Source organism: Melospiza georgiana, chromosome 10, assembly GCF_028018845.1.
Source record: "Melospiza georgiana isolate bMelGeo1 chromosome 10, bMelGeo1.pri, whole genome shotgun sequence".
In the NCBI taxonomy this organism is placed as follows: domain Eukaryota; kingdom Metazoa; phylum Chordata; class Aves; order Passeriformes; family Passerellidae; genus Melospiza; species Melospiza georgiana.
In genome coordinates, this window is record NC_080439.1 from 9,779,804 (window position 1) to 9,800,846 (window position 21,043).

Below are 21,043 nucleotides of genomic sequence, written 5' to 3' on the forward strand. Positions count from 1 at the left end.
CCGGGGCTCACACCCCAGATCTACAGAGGAAGTGAAATGGGGCTGTTTCACATGAACAGATGCCTCTAGATTTGGCAGCATCAAACTCCACAGGGCTCTTCACTGCATGCTAGTAAACTTTTGTTTTTCTGCACTTTTTGCTTCATGTCTCTTCTGGATGCTTCTTTTGAAGAGGAAGGGATGGCTTAGAGTTGTGCAGAACAGCCCTGAAGCAGCAGCACTGGGTGTATCTGTGGGAATGAGATGAGCCTGGGGAACTTGGCTCATGTTTTGCTGAAAGATCAAGCTTTACCTATCCCCGATAAAATATGACAGTGCTGGAGAAGACTGGTCCAGCAATCCAGAAGAAAACAAAACAAAGGAAAAATAAAGGACTAGACTGGGATTTCAGTGTCCAATTTAATTTCAGTGCAAGGAGGAAGCAGAGATTACTGGTTACAAGAAACAGCTCTGTTATTCCAAGCTACATGTAAAACCATGGCTGGCTTGCCAAGCACCCCAGAATTTGCAAAGAGACCAAGCTTGTTAAGGTCTCTGCAGAACAAGCCACAATCCAGAACATCATGGATACCCAAACTTACAGAACACTGTTGCATAACTTGTGTTTAAAACAGTAGTAAGGCTCTAAAGCAGCCTGGCCTTTGTGATCTGGCTCAGGGACGCAACTGCAACATCCACGCTGAGGGAAGGGTGAGGAAGGGAAGATGAGGGAAGAGACAACGTGAGTGATACAAAGGAAGTGTTCTACCACTCATAAACCAGAGGATTAACAACTGGCTTCTACCACGTGACTGTTATTTGCTCCTTAGAGTTTAAAATCCACGGCAGCCAGCCATGCTCCCACAGCTGTGCACATCCCTGCTGAAAGAGGTCCAAGTGGCAGATTAGTGATCCCCAAAATACCCTTTCCCATACTGGTTCTGACTTCAAGAGAAGCACATAACCTCTGTCAAGCTCTTTGGGCAGCGTGACAAAAGACCATCAAGACAGAAGCTGGAAAGAAGCTGCAGCCTGTTCCTACCCCAGGGCCACCACGTGCTCTGGAAGCATCACAGTGTGCAGAGCTTGTTGCAGCACTTGATGAGTTTCTTCCTTGCACGTGCTGCTCCCCAAGCCTCACATCCTGCTCTGGAGACCTCCCAGCAGCACTGCTGACAGGGCTCTGAGCTGTCCTCTCTTCCCAGCACCACAGCATACAGGCAACTCAGCCCAGCAGCTCCACCCAGAGACAGTGGTTATCAGAGGCAAACCCTGGCAGAAAAGCTCCACAGCTACATGACAGCAAGGCCAGTTTCTCCAGTGCTGGCTGCAGGACCTGCTCTGCTCAGCCAGGAGGAGGGCAAGTCCCCTTGGGGAGCCACAGGCCACAAAGCTCAGTGTGTATCACAGACACAACAGCAGGCACAACTTGGACCACGGACTCACACGAGCACTATGCATTTAAATACCCTTAAAAAGCTGCAGCACTCTCTGATGCTCCTTCCATCGTGCCTCATGGAGCAGAGTGAGCAGGCATGGATTTGTGCATGTACTGCACAAGCCAGGTAACTGTCACACAGAACTGGGGCCCTTCATCTGTCCAGCTGCACACACTGACAGCAGCAGCACACTGGCTGCTTTGCCCTTAGAGCAGCGACTTCATGGCACCAGTGTGAAGGATTCCTGCAGCCCCTACAGCACAGCAACTGAAACACAGACAAACACACACAGAGCACAGTGCTGAGGGACTGTCTGGACAGACACTAAAATGTGTAACACACCACAGATTGGAACAAGGAACTTCTCAAAAGACTAGACACATTCATTTCCTACCTGGGCTCTCACACCCAAGGAAATGTACAACAGCAAATGCCCTGAAGCAAAGATTCATTCTCTTCTCTCCAACAGCAACTGAGGGCTCAATTTTAGCTCAGGATTTAGCAGTCTTGTTAAGATTAGCTGGCAAGGCCTTTCCCCTGCAGCCCCTCTACAGTTTGGAGCTGTGAATGCTGTGCACTTTACAGGGTGTGCCACTCTACAGTGCTGCAAGTCCTCCCCAGGTGTAGCTCCTGCGTGCCAAGCTGGTACCCGTGCCCAGCACGTCCTCACTGCAACACGCTGGGAAGCTCAGTTAAGAGGCATGCGAGCACTACAGGGTCTGCTGGACAGATTCCTATCAGCTCCAGCCCAGCAGGGATGTCTCTATTTCCTAGAAGCCTCATTACACCACTGCTTTGTGCATGCTCTCGAGGTCATGCTGGTTGAGGAACTGAGGGGTCTTTCGTTTGGCAGTGGCACAGATACTGCCTGGGGATGGGGGGGGATAAGACAGAGGAGCTGAAGGAAAGAAGAGACAGATGGGTCTTCCCACTCTCTCTCTTGCCTGGAGGTTTAACAAGGGAAAAGAAACCAAAACAAAAGCCACGCTTGAGTGCTATTCCTTGCCCTTTTGACAAATATTTTCTTAAAATATAAAAACCATCTTCACCCTGGAAACCGCTAGAACGTAAACAATAAAAAGGGGATTGGGGGAGAAGGGAGAGGAGGTTTGAATGTGCTTCCAGGCAGCAGCCCTTGCTATGAGCAACGGGTGCCTCCAAGGCCCTGTGCTCAGCCATCAGCCCTGTTCCTATGGCTCTCTTGCTCATTTAGAGTTCCCCAGTGGGTCTGGACTTAGGATTCAGCGATTAGCGGTCCGCAGCAAATCCTGGCAGGTAGGTTAATCCTCTTCATCCTCACTGATGTCATAGGTGACTGCAGACTCGTTCCTGGAGCGGTTGGCAGGGGAGGAAGGAGGAGTCTTGGTGGAAAAGGGCCAGCGGAAGGAGGGAGATGGGGAGCGATCGTGTGTGGGGCTGCTGCTGGGACTCTGCTTTGGGCTGATGGCCTGCAGCATCCGGCCCTTGCCCTCCTTCAGCATGTGTTTCTGGTGAGGGAAGCAGGAGGACTGTTAGCATGGGTTGCACACTCATGGAAATGGACATTACTTACACCCTTTGCAGCATTTTGAGTTTTGCCCCTTCAGAACTTCATGCTATTTAAGAGCAGAAGAAGCCCCAGCATCACTCTGGGCTTTGGAAACTGCACACAGTGTAATCACCACTTCTTTTCAAGCACTTCTAACATGAAATACCTGTGATATTCACCCAACAGTGCAGGAAAGCCTAGCATAAACAATTTGCTTCAGACTCATCTTAGGCCAATGACAAAGTGACCACCATCCCCTTGGCAGCTCAGTGGTCAGCAGGGCACAAATTGGAGTTTACAGGTCAGCTCTGGGACAGGGGAGTTTTTCACTCTACAATGTACCTGGCATTATCTCGTTGGCAATGGTGGGTACTCCCTGAAAACAGGCTGCCCAAACCTGGGACAGCTTGTCTGGAGACTGGCAGCACATTGAGCACTGCAACAAATGCCAGACCTTTCCTCTGCAGACCCTGTAGAAGCCCTACAATGTCTGTTAATGTCTCCAAAATTCCCTTTCCCATTTTCCCATAGCAGCTCCTTACCAGTGCACCTTCTGGGCCAAACATCTCCAGGAAATTGCCGATGAACTCCCGGGACTTCTCTTCCCATTTCTGAATGAGATCAATACTCTTCTCTTCCACTTTCTGGACAAATTCCTTTGACTTCTCCTCTACATCCTTCACTCTCTTTTTCACCTTATCCACACGTTCCTGGAGGTGATATTTTTTCTCCTGCACAGAGAGTGGTGGATCAGAATACAGCTCACCAGATTTGAGTGGAGACCATCTCTGCTCTGTGTAACTACCCTGAACTGCTGCTTGAGACTCAGCATCTCCATTAGTCTGGTGACATTCCTCCTTCACTTCTATGACATTTCTTTCCTAGACTACATGGCAGACACAGTGGGGCTGTGAGACACTCTGTGGCAGGCACTGGCACAGTACACAAAGCAAGACTAAAGCCAGAGATAAGCACTATCTAATAGGAGTGCACTGAAGAGGGAAATATTTATACAGCACACAGATTAGATTCGAGTGACTTGCTGTAGGTCTCTGCATATCACAACCAGCACCAGTCTTTCTGCTGGGTGTTTTTAAACAGAGGCAGAGTTATGTGCCAAGGAGAGGCCAAGCAGCCGTTACCTCTCCTGTTTCACTGCTGTTCACAGGCACAGTATCTGAGCGATAAAAAAAAATGTTTATGACTTTACTTCCAACATCAAAAATGTCTTCTGCCATGTACTCTTTCTGAGGGCTAGAGCTGCACAGCACAGGATCAGGGCATATCCTTCTGTCCTACCCAAGCACTGCTGCTCCTGCAGCTCCAGGAAAGGAACAGTACAGTGGAAACAGCATCAGATTTTATCCTAACAAATGACTCTACCCTAGGGAGGTGGCTAGGGGAAGAGGAGAGAGATGAGACAGCAGCTCCTGTCAAGAACAACTCACTCTTCATTCAAGAAAAACATACATTTTGCCACACACCCTCTCTCTGGCTCTTTCAATAGTTAAGACATCATCAAGACATCTCTAACAAGACAGCAGCATTAGCAGCCCCGCAGTTCCTCTGAGTGGGTCCCTGAGGAACTTTCAGGGGTGGAAGTCTATTTTTCACTCCAAGGACACTGGTTTGGTGCCAACGTTTAGCTCTGCAGACAGGCCTTTCACTGGCACATGGCAGGACTGTGCTATCACTAGACAAGACTCCCTTCACACTCAGCAAGGTTCTGGCTCCTGGAGCGTGGGGTGAGACCCACTTCCACTCACGTTTATGAAGCTGACATTCAGCTCCTTGGCCGTGTAGCCCCGCTGCAGGTTCCGCCGGGCGTAGACGTCGTAGTCCCGCACGATGCGCGTGATGATGTCGGATGTGGAGATGCCCTCGGTCCTCTGGGTTGGTGCAAACATGCCTAAAGTTGGGGAAAAGGACCCAGGACAGCTTGAGCAAGACACAAGGCAAAAAGCTGCTGCCACCTCTGTCACAAAACAACTTCTCTTGTCAACATTTGCTAACTGCTCTCACATCTTTGTCCTTAAATGTACAATACCAGAGCCATCCTTTCTGGGATGCCTAAGTAAGACCAAAACATGCCAAAACCCTGTCAAAATAGCAGGTATTCTAATGAAAAGGTCTTCACTTTAGCTGGCTTAAATATTGACTGCATACAGAGTAGTGTGGGGACAAGGACAGGACAAGGGGTCCTGCATTTTAATGGATGGAAATATAACATTCTGATGCCTGAGTTTGGATAGATATAAAAAAGCCGCATCCCCAGTGAATTTAACAGCTAGAGATGTCCCTCTGCTAAGTTCATCAGATTTCCCATTTGTGAGAATCTCTAAGCTAAACTGTAGTATGTTTTCAAGAGGTTGCTGTTAATTCAATCAAAATAACTAGACTGAAATTAGGAATTAATACTGGGCCATGGAACAGTCCTAGTGTTATGAAATAGGGCCCTGAGCTTCTCCTTCCTGCCACCACAGGCTCCTGGGCAGATCAGAGGGGCATAATCTCGCATTACAGAGGTACAAGAGAAACTACAGAAGATTTTTGATAAGAAGCCCTGGAGAATTTGAGGGGGACCCACCTGCTTCTTTTATATGCTTATAGACATCATCACTGCCAGCAGAAGAGTAGGGGATGTCATCATGTGCAACAAAGTCGATCTGAAAATTAGAAAAGCAAGTCAACATTTTATCTGGAACGAGCAGATCTCCTGCTGCTGTCGAAAGATGGTAACTTTCGGCTCAACACCTCCACTCAGGGGTATGAGAGAGAACAGCAGGACGTTCCCTCTGTAACAACACAACACAGAGCAGTCCCAAGTGCTCAGTGGCAATTGCCTGTGAATTGTAAGCACATGACAGAGGGGAAAGAAAAGGCTGGGAATAGGTACACAGCTGCTTTAAGCTCCACAGAGAAATGGCTTGTTAACGACAACAACGGTAAACTAAGCAAGCTTCCCTAGAGACTCCTTCACCTCCCAAAGCTGTTCAACAGATGTTAAGAGATTCCTTTCACTTTATCTCACCAGCTGATAAAAGGCTTTCAAGACAGCTTGTCTGGTCTCCTGTGGCAAGGAGGCTGATGTATATCTAAGCTGCTCCTGCTGTAAGCAGGGAATTGGACCAGACACCACCCAGAAATCACTTCAAACACACCTATTCCTCTCTCTACTGCATTTCACACCTATCTGTAACCAGCACCAATCTCTACTGAAATAGCAAGAACCTTTTTCATTATGTCACAATCTCTACATTATTTTAACATTACATACCAGCTCAGCAAATGCTTCTACACTCCCAAGAAACCCACTCAATTCCCATAACCCAGTTCATTCTATATTTAAGGCGCTTCAACAGAAACAGCTTGCTCAGGCAGAGGTCACTCCCAAAGATGAATTCTTGCTATAAACAGAGAGAGGCTAATCGAAATTCCAAGGAGATCAGATGTCACAGATTACCCTGTGCTCTGCCAGGAACTCGGGTGTGAGGGTCCAGGGTGCATTTCTCACCACCTCGTCCACATAGCGACAGTGCTGCACAGCATCGTAGCGCTCGTTTTCGTTCATTACCGTGAAACCCTTGAAGTTGTGGGTCAGCTCATCACTGCACACTGCAGAAACAGGCAGAGAACACAGTCTGAGGCACTTACCCCCATGACTTACAATAAAAGGACCTGGCCCACACTGTGCTGGACCTGACAATGCCAGCAGCTGACAGAGGCTGGTGTTTCAAACCCAGCTCTTCCAGCCACAATACACCAGGAACAGGGAGTGCTACAGGGCACTAAACTCCTGAGCAATTCTGGGCAGGCTGCTTGGAGAATTTCTGCCCAAGCTGGGGACCCACACACCCCAAGCCTTTAAAGCCTCCAGAGCTTTCAACACTTGTCAAGAAAACCAGCTAACACAGAAGACCATTCTTCTATAAGAAACGGCACCTGGGGGGCCTGCTGCTCAGAAATCCACCTTTAAAGCAATGGATGTCTCAGGCTTGGAATCTGAAAAAACTTATTGCCTGAACTTCTGATTTCATAAAATGCCATACCACAGTCTAGCTCTTGGAAAGTTTATGTTAAAACAAAGGGGGAGTTCACAGGAAATCAAGCTTAATTATTATGTTCTATGAGAAAGTAAATTAACAACTCTTCATAATCTGCACTGTAAGATACTGAAGAAGGAGTTCTATTTGATTATCAGACTCAAAAGTAAACAAGACACTACCAGTCTCACTGGTATTGGATTTATTTATATGTTCTAGACAAACAGATGATAAAGACTGGGGGAGACTGTTCCCTGCTTGGAGCTAATGTTCTTCTGGGATGTGGCCTCTTGTCTCAGTCCTGGTGCAAGTTCATTGCCCTTCTCCTCAGCAGTCTCCCAGAGGCACAGAATGTCATTACACTCCTTGCTACATGTCAATAGTTTGACCTGAAGTTATTTTCCTGTCTGTTGTAGTGTTCATGTAAATGGGGATGTCTTTCAGCCTTTAAGATTTCTAAGCTCAGGGCAGTTTGTAGGTTGGAGCAACTGTTTCAGCTCTCCTCCCTCCCTCCCTTCCCCTTCCAGACACTACTGTAGCACACAAGAAGTGCAGGCACATCACTATTAGAATGCTCTCAGCAATGACTGGAACTGTGATAAGGAAACAAACACTCAAGGATGTTATAATCATTCTATGGCAGGGTCAGAATTTCATTTTCTTCATGAAGACAACAGGAGTTGATAAAACTAGTTAAAGGTATTTTCAGTTCTCATACTTCAGCATCATTGTGCAGCCTGAGTAGGGGTCAGCTCCTGATGGACAACATGCACAGCCTGATGTGCCCTCAGTGTGGGTGGAGGGGTGAGCAGAGGCACTGCCTGGGCAGAGGCCCATGCACTGCAGCAGCCAGAGAAGGGGTATCTTTTCTCCTGTTACATGCTTGAAGGAGCCTGGCTGAAACACCTCTGCTAGATCCCTTCAGGCATTCAGCAGGATATTCCTGGCACCATCTAAAGACTTATGACCTAACAGACAAAATGGGAACTTCTATTTTGAGAAGGAAGGCCTAACTGACTTCCAGGTGTCCAGGCACATGCCCAAGAAACCACTGTGATCTCCATGCTCCCACTGGGATCTGTTTGACACTAAGCAGTCTCTAGCAGGAAACTGGAGCTGGGGAGTGACTTGCAGGGCAATACAGGTGAACAAAGCAGCCATGGGAGGAGCTCATACTTTAGCTGTCTCATTTATGAGTCAAAAGTAGATGCTCAACGATCCCTAATATATTTTGATACTCAGATGTGCAACTCACCTGTACCTGTCACAAAATAGATGGGTCAAATTAAAACAGCACAATCAAAAATCGTTTCCTTAAGTACTCATTTGGTGCAGGATATCTTTCTGCAGACATACCCAGCCCTCAAAGTTTTGCAATAAGACTCCAGCAACATTTGGGACAAGTGTCTGCAGTGAGAGTCACTGAGGCCACAAAGACTAAACCCCAGTATGCACAACCAGAGACAGAGCTCAACTGTACTCCTGCAACAGCCAAAGTCAACAAGGTCACTCCTTACCTCCAACAATGAGGTATGTGTTTGGGAAGAGGTTCTTTGCTTGCATCAAGGCCCGGGCATGTCCAGAGTGGAACAAGTCAAATATTCCATCAGCATAAACTCTGACAGGGCGATCCACTGTGCCAAAGGAACAGAGACACAGCTGTGAATATGCCTGCCTGGAGAAGCAGCTGCTGCTCATACTCACGTTTGAGGACCTTCTGAAAGTCACGGAGGTGTTACAGAATGCAGCACCATAATCAGGACAGAACTATGAAGAAAAATGCCTGGCTCTCTGCCTTCCCATGTGGAAACAAATGCATCTGAGCACAGAGCTGAAATACAGCCACATATAAAGGCAGACTGAAAGCCTACCATGTATCACCCAAACAAGGTGAAGGAGACACCAAGGGTAAAGCAAACCCTGAACATTTCCCTTCTATGGAAATCCAAATGCAGAATTAACTTTTTGCACACCAGAGGGGAACTGGCCCAAATGTTTCACAGGTGCTTGATTTCCTCCTGCCTGCTAGGATGGCATCTCAAGGCCTTTACAGCATCCCTCTCTGCAGCCTGCTGCCACAGTCTGGTGGAGGGACCAGCAGCATCAGCTCCCCTAGGAAGAAGCAGTGTACAGCCTTATTCAAAAACACAGCTAAACTACTCAAAGAAAAGCAGACACAATTCTGCTGAATCACTGGCATTATCAGCTATAATAATAATAATAATAATAATAATAATAATAATAATAATAATAATAATAATAATAATAATAATAATAATAGCTATTATTATTATCATCATCATCATCATCATCATCATCATCATCATCAAAACTTCCCTCAGGCCACCTCTGCCAGGAGAAACTGTAGCTCAGTTCTTTGAGGGCAGCACAGAGGTAAAGTGAGATAGTCTAGCACTGCCATGTAACAGTGGGAGGTTTCTGATCTTGGGACCACACAGGACCACAGTCCTCTTGCTGCTGATAATCAAAAGCCACACTCTTTGTATGTGACACACTTGGGAACAGCCTGCTGCTCTCTTGGCTCAGTTCAGACAGACAGACTCAGAGGAGTGGTGAGCACAGGGACAGCAAAGCTGCAGTGAAGAAGGGCAGAGAGAACAGGACCTAACAGGAAGCTGAGACCCCACAGGTCTGGGGAGAGCCCTGGAGGTACCCAGAGACAGAGACTGGGAGGCAGCAAGAAGAGGAGTTGATGCAAAGGTCAGGGTTCTTAAGTTCAAACTGAGCAGAGGAATCAGTTTGAGGACAGCCTCTTACAATAATTTTTTAGTGGTTCTAAGACCGCAATCTGAGGATGCCAGAAGGCTCTGAAGAGCCAAGGAGATCTGTGACTGCAAAAGCTTTCTGTATGCCAGAAGAGGACTGGTCCTAGCAGACCTTTATGAATATTCATTCACATTCTGGAAAGTGGCTGGGACATCCTTATCTTTCCTCTGTACCTGCAGCAGCTGCAGTTCCTGAGCACAGACACAAACAGCAACAAGGAAGTGTGCACTGTGTTTTAGTCTCAGCAGGCAGGAGAGCCACCACTGCTGAATCAGAGACCTTTGTGCAGACTCTGGAGATTTTCAGCTGGGAAATAAAAGCAGACTGTGAAATACACTGGATTTTCAGAACCCCAGCAGGAAACCACAGCCAGGTCTCAGTCTGAGCTGGTTCATCTCTCAGCAGTCAAGCAGATAGAAGTGCAGCATTTTTATTGCCTCTGTAGCCACAACAGAGAGCCCAGGTAAGACAGCACTGTCTGCACACTCTGTTTGGCAGGAGAGAGCCTTCAGGAGTCAGCTGTGCCTCTGCCTCCCCTGTGGACTTGCAAAGACAACAGTGTTTTTCCCAGCCTGGTTTAGAGAATAAAAGGACAGATTTTTGTTGACGGGCTGGCCTGTGGTGTTTAATGACACTGACTTTAATTCAAATCGAGGCTAGAATGGGACAGTCTGACAAGGATATAAATTGGTTTTACTTGCCTGTTTCAAGTTTCAGAAAATATGACTTTTAAAAAATATGACTTTTAAAGGGCTTAAGGCTTAACTTTAAGCTGCCTCAGACATAGTAGAACAGAAAGTGTGGAGTTCTATGGCTGTCAGTGGCTCAGCTAGAGTTTAAAAGAAGTATCTGTAATCTCCTCACACATACAAACTTGAATTTCAGGTGTACTGACAGCCAAATTTCCCATGGAAACAGTTATCTAATCACCAAAGCACTCACTTTGTCATTGGCTGTAAACCTGGTCAAACACACAAGGTTGGCTTGGTCTCAGAGATATCCCAATCATACCCACATCCCCCAAACCCAACATTCATACCATCCCCTTCCAGTCTGTGTTCTTACTTACAGGGGGTCCCTCTCATGGCTTCTTCATAGGTCACTCTGATGTATGGTTTGCTGTAGTCGATCTCCACCTCATCTGAGAACGGGGCTGGCTCCCGCAGGCCCTAAAGAGCCAGGAGAGTTTCACTGAGAGACTGCAAAAGTGAGGGCAGTTTGTAGTGGCAGCACGGCCATCACAGTGTCCCAGCCACCGGGTGACTCACTGCCTCTGCATAATTCAGACACGTGTACCAAAAGAATAATTAGTGTAAAACCTCAAAACAGCCTTGCAGGCTGATTAGCCTGAGTTTAGAGAGGGAGAGAGAGAGAAAAGCAGATTTCAGAAGACAATATTTCTACTGGAGCAAGAAAATCAGAAGGTCAGAGCTGCAGCTGCTAAACTCAGACTTTTGACAAAGAGCAGTTCACAGCAGCACAGGCCAAGCTCAAACCTCACTGTCACAGCTCCAGCTGTGACCACTCTGGCAAGACCATCAGTCTGCTGTGCCTGAGTGTTTGTGCTGTGATGTACAAACTGTAACAGCTCCTTGATCTGAGTGTATGAACAAGCAGAAAAGCAATACCAATGCAGCACTAACTCTGAGAGCATGTGTGTGCTGTCACCATTTTTGAGCCATACAAGTGACAGACTCATCTTGATCTGTGTCAGAATAACTCCAACTGCTGCAAGAAAACCCCTCCAGCCTGCTAGCTTGACAATAGCAGTACATTTAATCAACAGCTGAAGTGCAGCCATCATTTCTGGTCTGCTCTGAATGGAAATGAAACATTTGCCCTTCCCATTACAAAACAAAGAGCTGAATTTCCTTCTAGCTAGAAGGTGTAGGGCTGCAATGGACATCTTGTTCCTGAGTCAGAACACTAGGAAACAAGCTTGCAAATCATTACAATAATACCTTCAAGCTGAAAGGGCTAATCTGCAGTTTCCTCTCTGGCTTCCTGTCCCACTGCAGAATGCTGGCAGCATCCAGCACCACTGCAACCAGAAAAACCACTGCTATTCTGGCCAGTGTCAATCCTTATCAGAGTGCTTATAGTGAAATGCACAGGAAAACAACCACTGACCACGACAGTCAAACAAGCTGCTCCTGCTGAACATCTCCTTTAAGTTACCAAGGGCTCCACATTTCACACAGCACCTCCTCTACCAGGATCCTTACTGGCAGATAAGGCCTGCAAATCTCTCCTCTCATCACTGCCAGTAAGTCTAGGACTTCCCTATAAAACTAGATTCGTGGCAGTTTAGTTGAAGTTAGGAATAGAAGCACAAAAAGCCCTATTAAAATTATCTGAGGAACACAGAGACATGTCCTCAAAAGGTCCTGCCTGAACCTTGCCCTTCCCCTGCAGGGCCACTGAGGGTCAAAACTCAACCTGATGTGCACAATACAACAGGCTTATGTGTCAGCAGGTTTGTTACCACCATCTGCTGCTGAGCCCTGCTGCTTCAGGGGAACATTCTGCCAACAGCTGCTTAGCTGGGAGTGGAAAAGGCTTCAAGGTAATCTCACAGTTAGGCAACACTATTACTCTTGCTATAATAAATAAAACTTTTGCAAAAAGAAGAAAAAAAAAAATCTTTCACCAGGAGAACTGTATTTGCCCTGTGGCTAAAAACAGGCAGGAAGCTTAGAAAGTGGATGGATATTACTTGTCTTGTGCTGTTTGCCAATGCTTTATTTCTAACAGAGGACAGATAGCAACTTGAAGAGCAAGTGACTCCCACAGAATAATAAATAACCTGCACACTTCTCTTTCCTTACTGAAATACATGAGATCTTTAAGAGGGACAGGCTGGGTTTTGGCAACAGTGAAGGGCATAAATGTTCTGTGGGATAAGTCACACAACAGCTCAAGCCTCCATTCCTAATGCCTGCCTCCCCAGTTCTCACTGCTGGTGCTGCTCTTACTTCACCACCACTGTCAATGCCCTGTGACAGGGCTGAAGCCCTCCTGAAGAGCAAAATGTTGTCATCGAGGAGGAAGATTGCAACACATCACCACATTCTGCCAAGGACCATGACCCTGGTACGACGTGGCAGGGATGGTAGCTGGCTTTTGACAGAGATAAGAAAAGAACAACTAGAGCACACGTGATGCACAGGACAGCTCCAGGAAGAGGGCAGAGAAGAACTATAAAAAGCCAATTGTCGCAATCTTGTGGCAAGGACAAGTTAAAGACAGCCCTTGTCAGTAGCATTAACTGGATCATACCCCCTTCAGAAAAGATCCTGCTAGCATTAGCTAGTTAAAGCTACCCCAAGGTTGACCTAGAAAAGAAATCCTTTTGGTTGTTTGTTGTGGTTTTTTTTTTTTTTCTGGGCACTCCCAAGTACCAGCAACATAAATGTGGTCCCTCTCCAGACCAAGAAAATCAAATGAACAGTGATCTTCCCTGTGTGTCAGAGCATGGATTCAACAGATCCCTTCGGCAGGTGCTCACAGGCTTCAGACCCTCCTGCAGCTGTCATGTGCTTCTCCTGAGTATTTCTCCCTCCCAGTGGGTCACTTAAAACCCACCTGGGAGAAAGGCCTGCTTCTCTGTGGCTATCTAAATGCATGCCTCTTTGGCTCAGCTTAAGCGACAAGCTGGACACACCACAAAAGCAGCTTAGCAATGCTTGCCTCAGACCTAATTTAAGCCCACGTTGTAAGTATGTTATTAGTATGAACAAAGGAAGATTCCAAACTGGATTTGCAAGAAGGAGAGCTACTATCATTTGCTTCTTATCCCCTGCCCCCTGCCTTGTTTTCTCTGTCCACAGATAAACCACCACCTGTATCTTCCTGCTGTTACAGCTCAGTGTCCTCGTCTCACAGGCTCCCAAAATTCTTATCTCTGCTTACTTACGAGTGAGCGTCGGGACATTTTTGGAGGGATTCCGTCCAGCTCTGTTGCCCCATTAGGGCCTGATCCATCTTTTCTTCTCTTTCGGGAATTCAGTCTGGATGAGGTCGGCGGCTCCATCTTGCCAAGCACGTCCAGAAAGAACTGGAACAAAATGAAGGAGAGGGGAAAAAAGGAAAAAAAAAGAAAAGAGATATTTTTCAGTTCTTCCAAAACAGAATCAGTCAACAGCAGGCACAGTGCACAGAAGGTCAGTGCAAAGACACAGCCACCTCACAAGGGGCTTAGCCAGTTGTATTTGGCATCAGCTGCCAAGGCTTGACAAACAGTGCCTGGTGGGAATACTGAATCATTTAATGCAACTCAGAGCTGTTCTGCAGAGAGAAGCATGCAGCAGTCAGCTGGCTGGAGAGACACTGAAACAAGAGTTGCAATGCAAATTATAAATCATTACTATGAGGTTAATAATGCTATTTTTGCATCTTAAAGGCAAGCTAAGGATATGGCATGCCCACATCACATTCAGCCCTCATCCAGCTCTCATTTGGATTCTTTACCCTTTACACCCCCAAGGGCAGCTGGTGGGTGTGCATGTACAGTCCTTCTTCCTTCTCTTCCCTGTACAGTCTTGAAGAGAGGAAGGAGGGTCTATGCAGAAGGATAAAGGCAAAGGAAGGGCTCGTAACTTAAATGACTTTAAACAGGCTTGCTGTTTGCTTTGCTGTTTGTGTAAGACAAAGTTGCAGCTCCCCAGCGAGGACAGCCCACCTTGGGACAGCTGCCACCGTGTTCCCCTCTTGTCCCTTGTCCCCACCGCAGTGGTGACTCAGCAGATGGTGAAGCAGCTGCTGACACCACATTAGGCCACACTTCTGGCACTTTATGTACTAGCTTGCAATTAGTGGTGGCTCAGCTGAACTGCTTCTCTGATGAACAGACAGACATACCACCAATTTGGGACAGAAATGGTGACAGTTATAAAGAGGGAAGTTATCTGTGCTTTGGGCTGGAGTCACTGTACCTTTGCAGAGGGGCCTGGAGTATTAGTAACTCCTGCTTCACACAGCTGAAGCAAAAATAGGGATTTATAGGAAGGCATGGCAGTGAATATTCCCTTTCCAGCTGCTGCAGGAGTTAGAAATGGGTGCTAGATTTGCAAAAACTAGAAAACAGCATTATGTCTCTTGTTGACTTGAAGTGTGCACCTCTCCAGGGCAGCACGTGGCACTTGTGGCCTGGAGAGCAGCACGGCCCCTCCACCCAGCAACGATCCTTAACGATGCTAAGGTGCTGCTTCAACTCCCTAATAACAAGAGTGGGGTGGAATTTAAAACGCCTCCCCACCCACATGCAGTGGGTGTGCTGGAATGTTAGGTGGGGCAAGCGCAAGGTGTGACAAAGAGCAGATGCCCCTCTGAATCCCATCCTTTTCAGCAGTAGAGGGGCTCTGCTGAGTGTTCTGTTTGGGATGAGCTACGTGAGGAGCTGTGACTGCCCTCAAATGGCCACTGGCAAAGCTCTGCTGTTTGGCAGCCAAGAAGGGTGTGTTTTGTGAAAGAGCTGCTAAATAGCAGATTTAGTGATCGGACTTACTCAAGCACACATGACTCAAGGTTAAGGAATGCTCCAAAGTAACAAGACAAATGCAGTTTAACGAGATGCAAATATCTCTCCCACCCCACTGAGCATCAGCATGATGATACCTTATGGGCAGTTTTAGGGTCAGACACAGCTGAACTGGTTTGGGGCTACATACATAAAAGTATCCTCGGCTGCTCTGCTAGGCCTACCACTATGTACTAAGAACAAGGAAAGAGAATCTTAGGTCAGTAGGGAGCCAAAAAAATATTGTTGAGAAGATAAAAGTGACAGTGAAGAGCAGCCACAAGGACATTCCAGAACTGTGTGAGCCATCCAGTACTCACTGTGAGTCAAGCTTGCCGTTTCCCCCATTCCTGTAATTAAATTACTATTTCCCGAGAACAAACATATGGGAGAGTGCAAACATAACCTCAGGCAAAAAAGTTTGGAACCCTCAGGTACAAGTCTTTAAACATTTAACCAAGCATTTGACTTTCAGGTGAGATCCGTGCTATAAATGCAGCAACTTCCAGAGTGCCTCTGTAAAAACACAGGGTATGACACGAGTCATTCTTACATTTTGCAAGGTGTCATCTTGCAAGCACACTCTGTGTCAGTCATTCACCACCCTGGTCCCAGCAGAAACCATGAAGTTCAAAAAAAAGCAGCAAATGTCTGTCTCTGGTTCAAGTAACCCCAGAATTCATGGAAACACTGGGGGCAAACAGCAGTCGATTTTTTTGTTATTTGGTTAAAATAATTTCACTGTGCTTCAAGTCACCTGTTGGTCTCTGACCACTTTCTTTCCTTCCCTTGGGAGAGAATTAAAAGGTCTGTTAATGTGGGCTGAATGCAGACATTCTGAACCACTGCCCAGCAAAACATCAAAAGCAGAGGCTTTGGTGCTGAAGCACAGACACAGCAGCCCCACACACAACCAGGTGAAGCTCTTCCCCCATCAGAGCAACCAGACTTCACCGTACACAAGTACAGTCTCTGCTGAATTATCAGCAGCCCCTTGCTGCTGGGTGCAGATCCCATGGCCAGGCAAAGAACTGCAGGTTACAGTACAGGGCAGCACTGTCCCAGCTCAGGAGAAAACTCCAACAGCTTCTTCCAGCTCCTCCCACACCCAACCATCCACCCTAACTTTTCCATTTCTCAGGGTATACACAGTCAGTTAAACGATGGCAAAAAACAACTTAGCTTCAGAGATTCTATTATTCACTGTGCATTAAATCAGCAGCAGTGGTGAGACAGCATCAGCCACACAGACGCAGCTCTCCCCAGTGTACCAAGTGAGAAGCCAGCTTCAAGGGTGGGATAAATATGCTCTGTCTGCTCTGGCCTGACAGGTGAGATGTTGCTGAACTGGCCTCTGCAGTGTCGGGACATCTCATGAGTGACACAGCTCTGTTAATTACTCAAATTAATGCAGAAATGAAACAATAATTTTACCACTATTCAGAACTTTAAAACCTCTGTCCTGTGGATGGTGCATTTCTGGGAAGTCCTCCCATCACCAGGCTTGGCTTCACAAAAAACAGGGAATACACCACACCTTACTGCAATAAGCCTACTCATCTTAGGATGCTTCATTTTGACCTAAGTGACTAAAATAGCATCTCAAGCAATTATTTACCAACAGTGGGATCCAGCACCTGAAGCTGAGTTTAACACATGAGGACATGGCTTTGCTTCTCCAAATGCATAAAACACTGCCTGCTCTAAAATTAATTACATTTGCAGCAGATGGGGAAGAGGAAAGAGAAGATAACTCTCAAAGCTCATTCTGAACACGCCAAGATAGAAACCAAGCATAACCAGAAGAAAGAGCCTTGCTGTAAAATATTAATATTGTTCTATTTTAAGGTGTCACCCTCCTGCATTATTGAGTTCATGGCTGAATACGAGATACTGCTCCAAAGGAGCAAAGCTGCAAGTGCCCCGTTTGGAAAAGCCATGGGCACATCACAATCCCTGCACCACTTTATAAAACACTCAGGGCTTTTCTTCTTAAATATTTCTTTGGTGTATCCTGTATCAAAGAAGGGCCTTGCATCACCTGCCAGCTAACTCATCGAGAGAGAGACCCCTGCACAGGCTCTGCAAGGAGCAGCTGACTGCCAGATGGGAAAAGAGTTGCTTTTCCTCTCAGGGAATCACTGAATCCTACTGAAACACAGGCACTTCTGGGAGGGGAAAGAGGACAAGCATTGATTACTAGAAAGGAAAGCAAAATACAGGCAGGGAAGGATTTTAAAACTTCTCCCTTGGTGTCAGTTAACTACAGCATCATCAGAACTGGAATTTAACCACAACACCAAAGCTGACCCCTCTGGCATGTGGAAGAGGTGAGAATAGGTCCAGCAAATCTTCCTGCTTAGCCAAAGCTTTACCTCACTGTCTGCATCTTTATGGACAGTGCTGCCATTTTCCAGTCTTGGTGGTGTCAGAGAACTCCAGCATCACACTCCACTGGAGAAGCAGGTCAGATCTTTCTACACCCTAGGCACACTGATGGCATGAGGACCTGGCCCATCTGCCTTTTTTTTTTTTTATGTCCTGAAGAACTTCTTGGAGAATATTAACTGCAAACCTACATCAGCAGCAGGATTTCTTCTGCCACTTCTGCTGCTTTTCACTTGCAGATTTACCTGTGAAGCAAAATAAATGCTGCTACTTAAACTGAAAACGAGCTTGCTGCACCAACTCAGTAAATGCTCCAGCCCAAAGCTGCTGTAATTCCCACCAGGGACCCAAAGCACAAGACTGGCAGCTGCACCAGGGAGGCCCCGGGACACCCGCAGCTCCCTGGGTGGCACCGCCCGCTCCAAGGCTGTCCTATCGTCCCTCTGAACCTGGGAGGCGTTGGCACAGTCAGATGTGACTGTCATTTGCTGCTTTGCCTACAAGATCATTGCACTTTACAGGAACAAGATATTTCTCTTCTGCTGACTCATCTGCAGTCAACACTACTAAACTTTGCACTCTGCCAGCTGTCTGCAGAGAATTGCCTTGACACATGGACAGCATGTAAGCAAGAGCCTCAGGGAAAAGGCAGAAGTCCAGTCACTTCAGATAGGTCCCTTGCCAGGCTATAAAGTACCAAAGCAACTCTATATTCCTCTGCATTCCTTGACCATAGAGTGAAGAGAATCCTTTTCCCCCTGTTCTCCCTCATGTGCAACACCCAGTCTCCAATTAACCTTACTGGTTGGTGTGTATCCCCATGGAGATCTGCGGAGACACAGAGACCTGGGAGAGGTTAATGACAGAACACTCATCATGGATCTCTTCTATCAGCGCTTCAAAAACTTGCCCAATCTCCAAGGCAACTTCATGCCCAGCCCAGGCTTGCCAGGCCCAGCTGTGTCCCAGTCTCCAGACTCAGAGCTCCTGCCTGGGAGCAGAGTGCTGATAGATATGACCCAGCCTGCTCACCTCCAGACAGATGGCACCACTCCCCACAGTCAGCATCTGCTCATGGTCAAGCCCTTGAGCCCCTTAAAAAGGTTACTGCAGGATCTGGCACAGTCCTGTGCACTTGTAAAACACAGGCTGCTTCAGCCACTTTGGATCAAGATCAACAAAAGCAGCTGTCCCACAGTGTGTTAAAAGCCACAGGAACATATAAAAGGAATTCCTGTCCAGCCAGTGCCACACATCAGGCCAACAGCATCCTCACCTTTGCTACACCTGCTAAAACAACCCCCTAGGCCTTGCATCCCCTACTGGTCCAGGCAGGCTGATATTCTCTCAAGCAGAAGCTCTGGTACTCATGACCTGCAATTGATGAAAAGATGCTGCTTTTCTCCAACAAAGTCCCAAATGGCTGAAGATAACTGTCTAACCACAACTGAAAACAGTTCAGTGCAGTCACCTAGATAGTGCTGCTAAGTAATACACATAAAAAAGAGAAACTGCTGTCAGGACCTCTGTGAATTCACAGCCCTTCTGGGTATACCCTGACCTCCAGGCACTGAGTGTCTCGACATGTGACAGCCCCTGCTGGGTGAGTGAAGCAGCAGAAATAGGGTTTACTTATTACAGAATACCAGAAAAAATACTGTCAGAGACAATAAAGTGTGAGAATAGGTGGCTATTCTGACCCGACTTCTGCACTGTTTTGTTTCTAGGGATTAGCAACAGAGCTTCTTGAGACTGGAGGTGTAACCCTCCTTTAGCAGGTTTACACATCAACACCAATTCCCTACTGGAACAGTATTGTTTGTGGCTCTTGGAAAAGTGATTTAAAGAGTGTTACAACCCAGATCTCACAGGAAAAAAATTCAAAATCAGGAAATTCCTTAATTGTGTATATCTGGAAAACTTATTTGGGAAATAATGCATGGGTATTTGTCACCTGAATTTCAAAACCAAATACAGTGGCTGTCCTCAGACCCTGGGCTTCTGCAGATGGAAACGCAGCATTACCTGTTTCTGACCACCCCAACCTTTGCCAGGGTCCTGGTGCAGCAGCATCACAGGGTGGGGACAGAGCGAAGGCCACCTGCAGCATCCTGCACCGCCCTCCACAGCGAGTGAGGACTCCAGAGGAGCATCTCAGCTCTCGGAATTCCTGAGGACTTTAAGTCCCATTACAAAACCATTAATCAGTGCAGCCAGGACTCCGGTGGACACAAAAAGAGGGTTAGAGAGGATGTGTGCCTACGCAGCAGCTGGGTCACACCTTGCTCCGCCGCAGCCAGGGCCACCTCGTCACTGTCCTCCCTAGGCCCTGGCTGTGTCCCCTGGCTGGGGGATGTCCCCCGGAGCCCCCGGGACATCCAGGCGCTGCGGCTGCACTACAGAAGTTTCCCAATGAGCCGCCAGTGCTGCTCTCGGCTGCCAGTGCTGCCATCCCAGAGGATCACGCCCGAGCCCCGGCCTCTGCCCAAGTCCCCACAAAGGGGACGCAGCGCATCACGACCACCCAAGCCGACACTGCCCTCTCGCCCAAAGCCACGTCCCGACCGGCCAGCACGGCCCGGAGCCCCCAGCCCGTGCCCCGAGCACCCCGCCGGGAGAGGGGCCCGGGCGGGACCCCCGAGCGGCTCCGCAGGGGGAGCGAGCGGTGCCCTCATGTGCCGCCGGTCTAACCGCACTCCGCAGCCTCCGCTCCGGTGCCAGGCTGCGCTCCGCTCCCCGTGCCCTGCACCCCCCGCCCCGTCGGTGACAGCCCCCCGCTCCCGCCGGACGCCGCCGTACCAGCCGCCGCCGCCGCCGCCGCTCCGCAGCCCAGCGCGGCGAGTCCGGCCCCGCCGCCGCTCCCGGCCCCGCCCCGCTCCCGCCGACGCCAGCGGGGCGCGGGCGGAGCCGCTGCGTGTCCGCCCGGAACCACGGAAGGGACCGGCCCGCCGCGGGGAAGCCGCGTCCCGGGAATCCGCGCCTGGAACCTCCGTTCCGGCTCGCGACGGTCCTGCCCCGCGGCTCTGCGCGTCACAGAATCTCCCGAGATGGAGGGGACCCGCAAGGATCACCGAGTCCAGCTCATGGCCCCGCTCAGCACCATCCCAAGAGTCACACCAGGTGCCTGAGAGCCTTATCCGAACGCTTCTTGAGCTCTGCCAGGCTTGGTGCCATAACCACTTCCCTGGGGAGGCTGGTCAGTGCCCAGCCACTGTGGGCAGAACCTTTTCCTGATACCCAACCTAAACCCCAGCACACAGCTTCAGGCCATTCCCTTTGGTCGCGTCACTGGTCACCACAGAGAAGAGATCAGTACCTGCCCCTCTGCTTCCCATCGTGAGGAGGGGAGACTGATGAAGTC

General features: G+C 48.2%; 1 protein-coding gene across 1 annotated transcript; it reads right to left on the bottom strand.

The window, feature by feature from the left end:
- Positions 1 to 380: 380 nt before the first annotated feature.
- Positions 381 to 20,528, bottom strand: PCYT1A (phosphate cytidylyltransferase 1A, choline). The gene is made up of 9 exons (XM_058030973.1): positions 20,482 to 20,528; positions 13,693 to 13,833; positions 10,846 to 10,945; positions 8,507 to 8,623; positions 6,410 to 6,561; positions 5,534 to 5,612; positions 4,713 to 4,855; positions 3,489 to 3,677; positions 381 to 2,905 (listed from the first exon to the last, which is right to left on the bottom strand). The coding sequence occupies exons 2-9, from the start codon at positions 13,807 to 13,809 to the stop codon at positions 2,699 to 2,701; spliced, it is 1,104 nt and encodes a 367-aa protein (XP_057886956.1). The 5' UTR covers positions 13,810 to 13,833; positions 20,482 to 20,528; the 3' UTR covers positions 381 to 2,698.
- Positions 20,529 to 21,043: the final 515 nt, after the last annotated feature.

Excerpts from the sequence above, each read along its gene's own strand:
- PCYT1A (XM_058030973.1), bottom strand. The coding sequence starts at position 13,809 with ATGGAGCCGCCGACCTCATCCAGACTGAATTCCCGAAAGAGAAGAAAA. Across the intron at positions 6,562-8,506 it reads CACATACCTCATTGTTGGAG|TGTGCAGTGATGAGCTGACC; the intron begins GTAAGGAGTGAC and ends CTGTTTCTGCAG. Across the intron at positions 2,906-3,488 it reads TTGGCCCAGAAGGTGCACTG|AAACACATGCTGAAGGAGGG; the intron begins GTAAGGAGCTGC and ends TTCCCTCACCAG.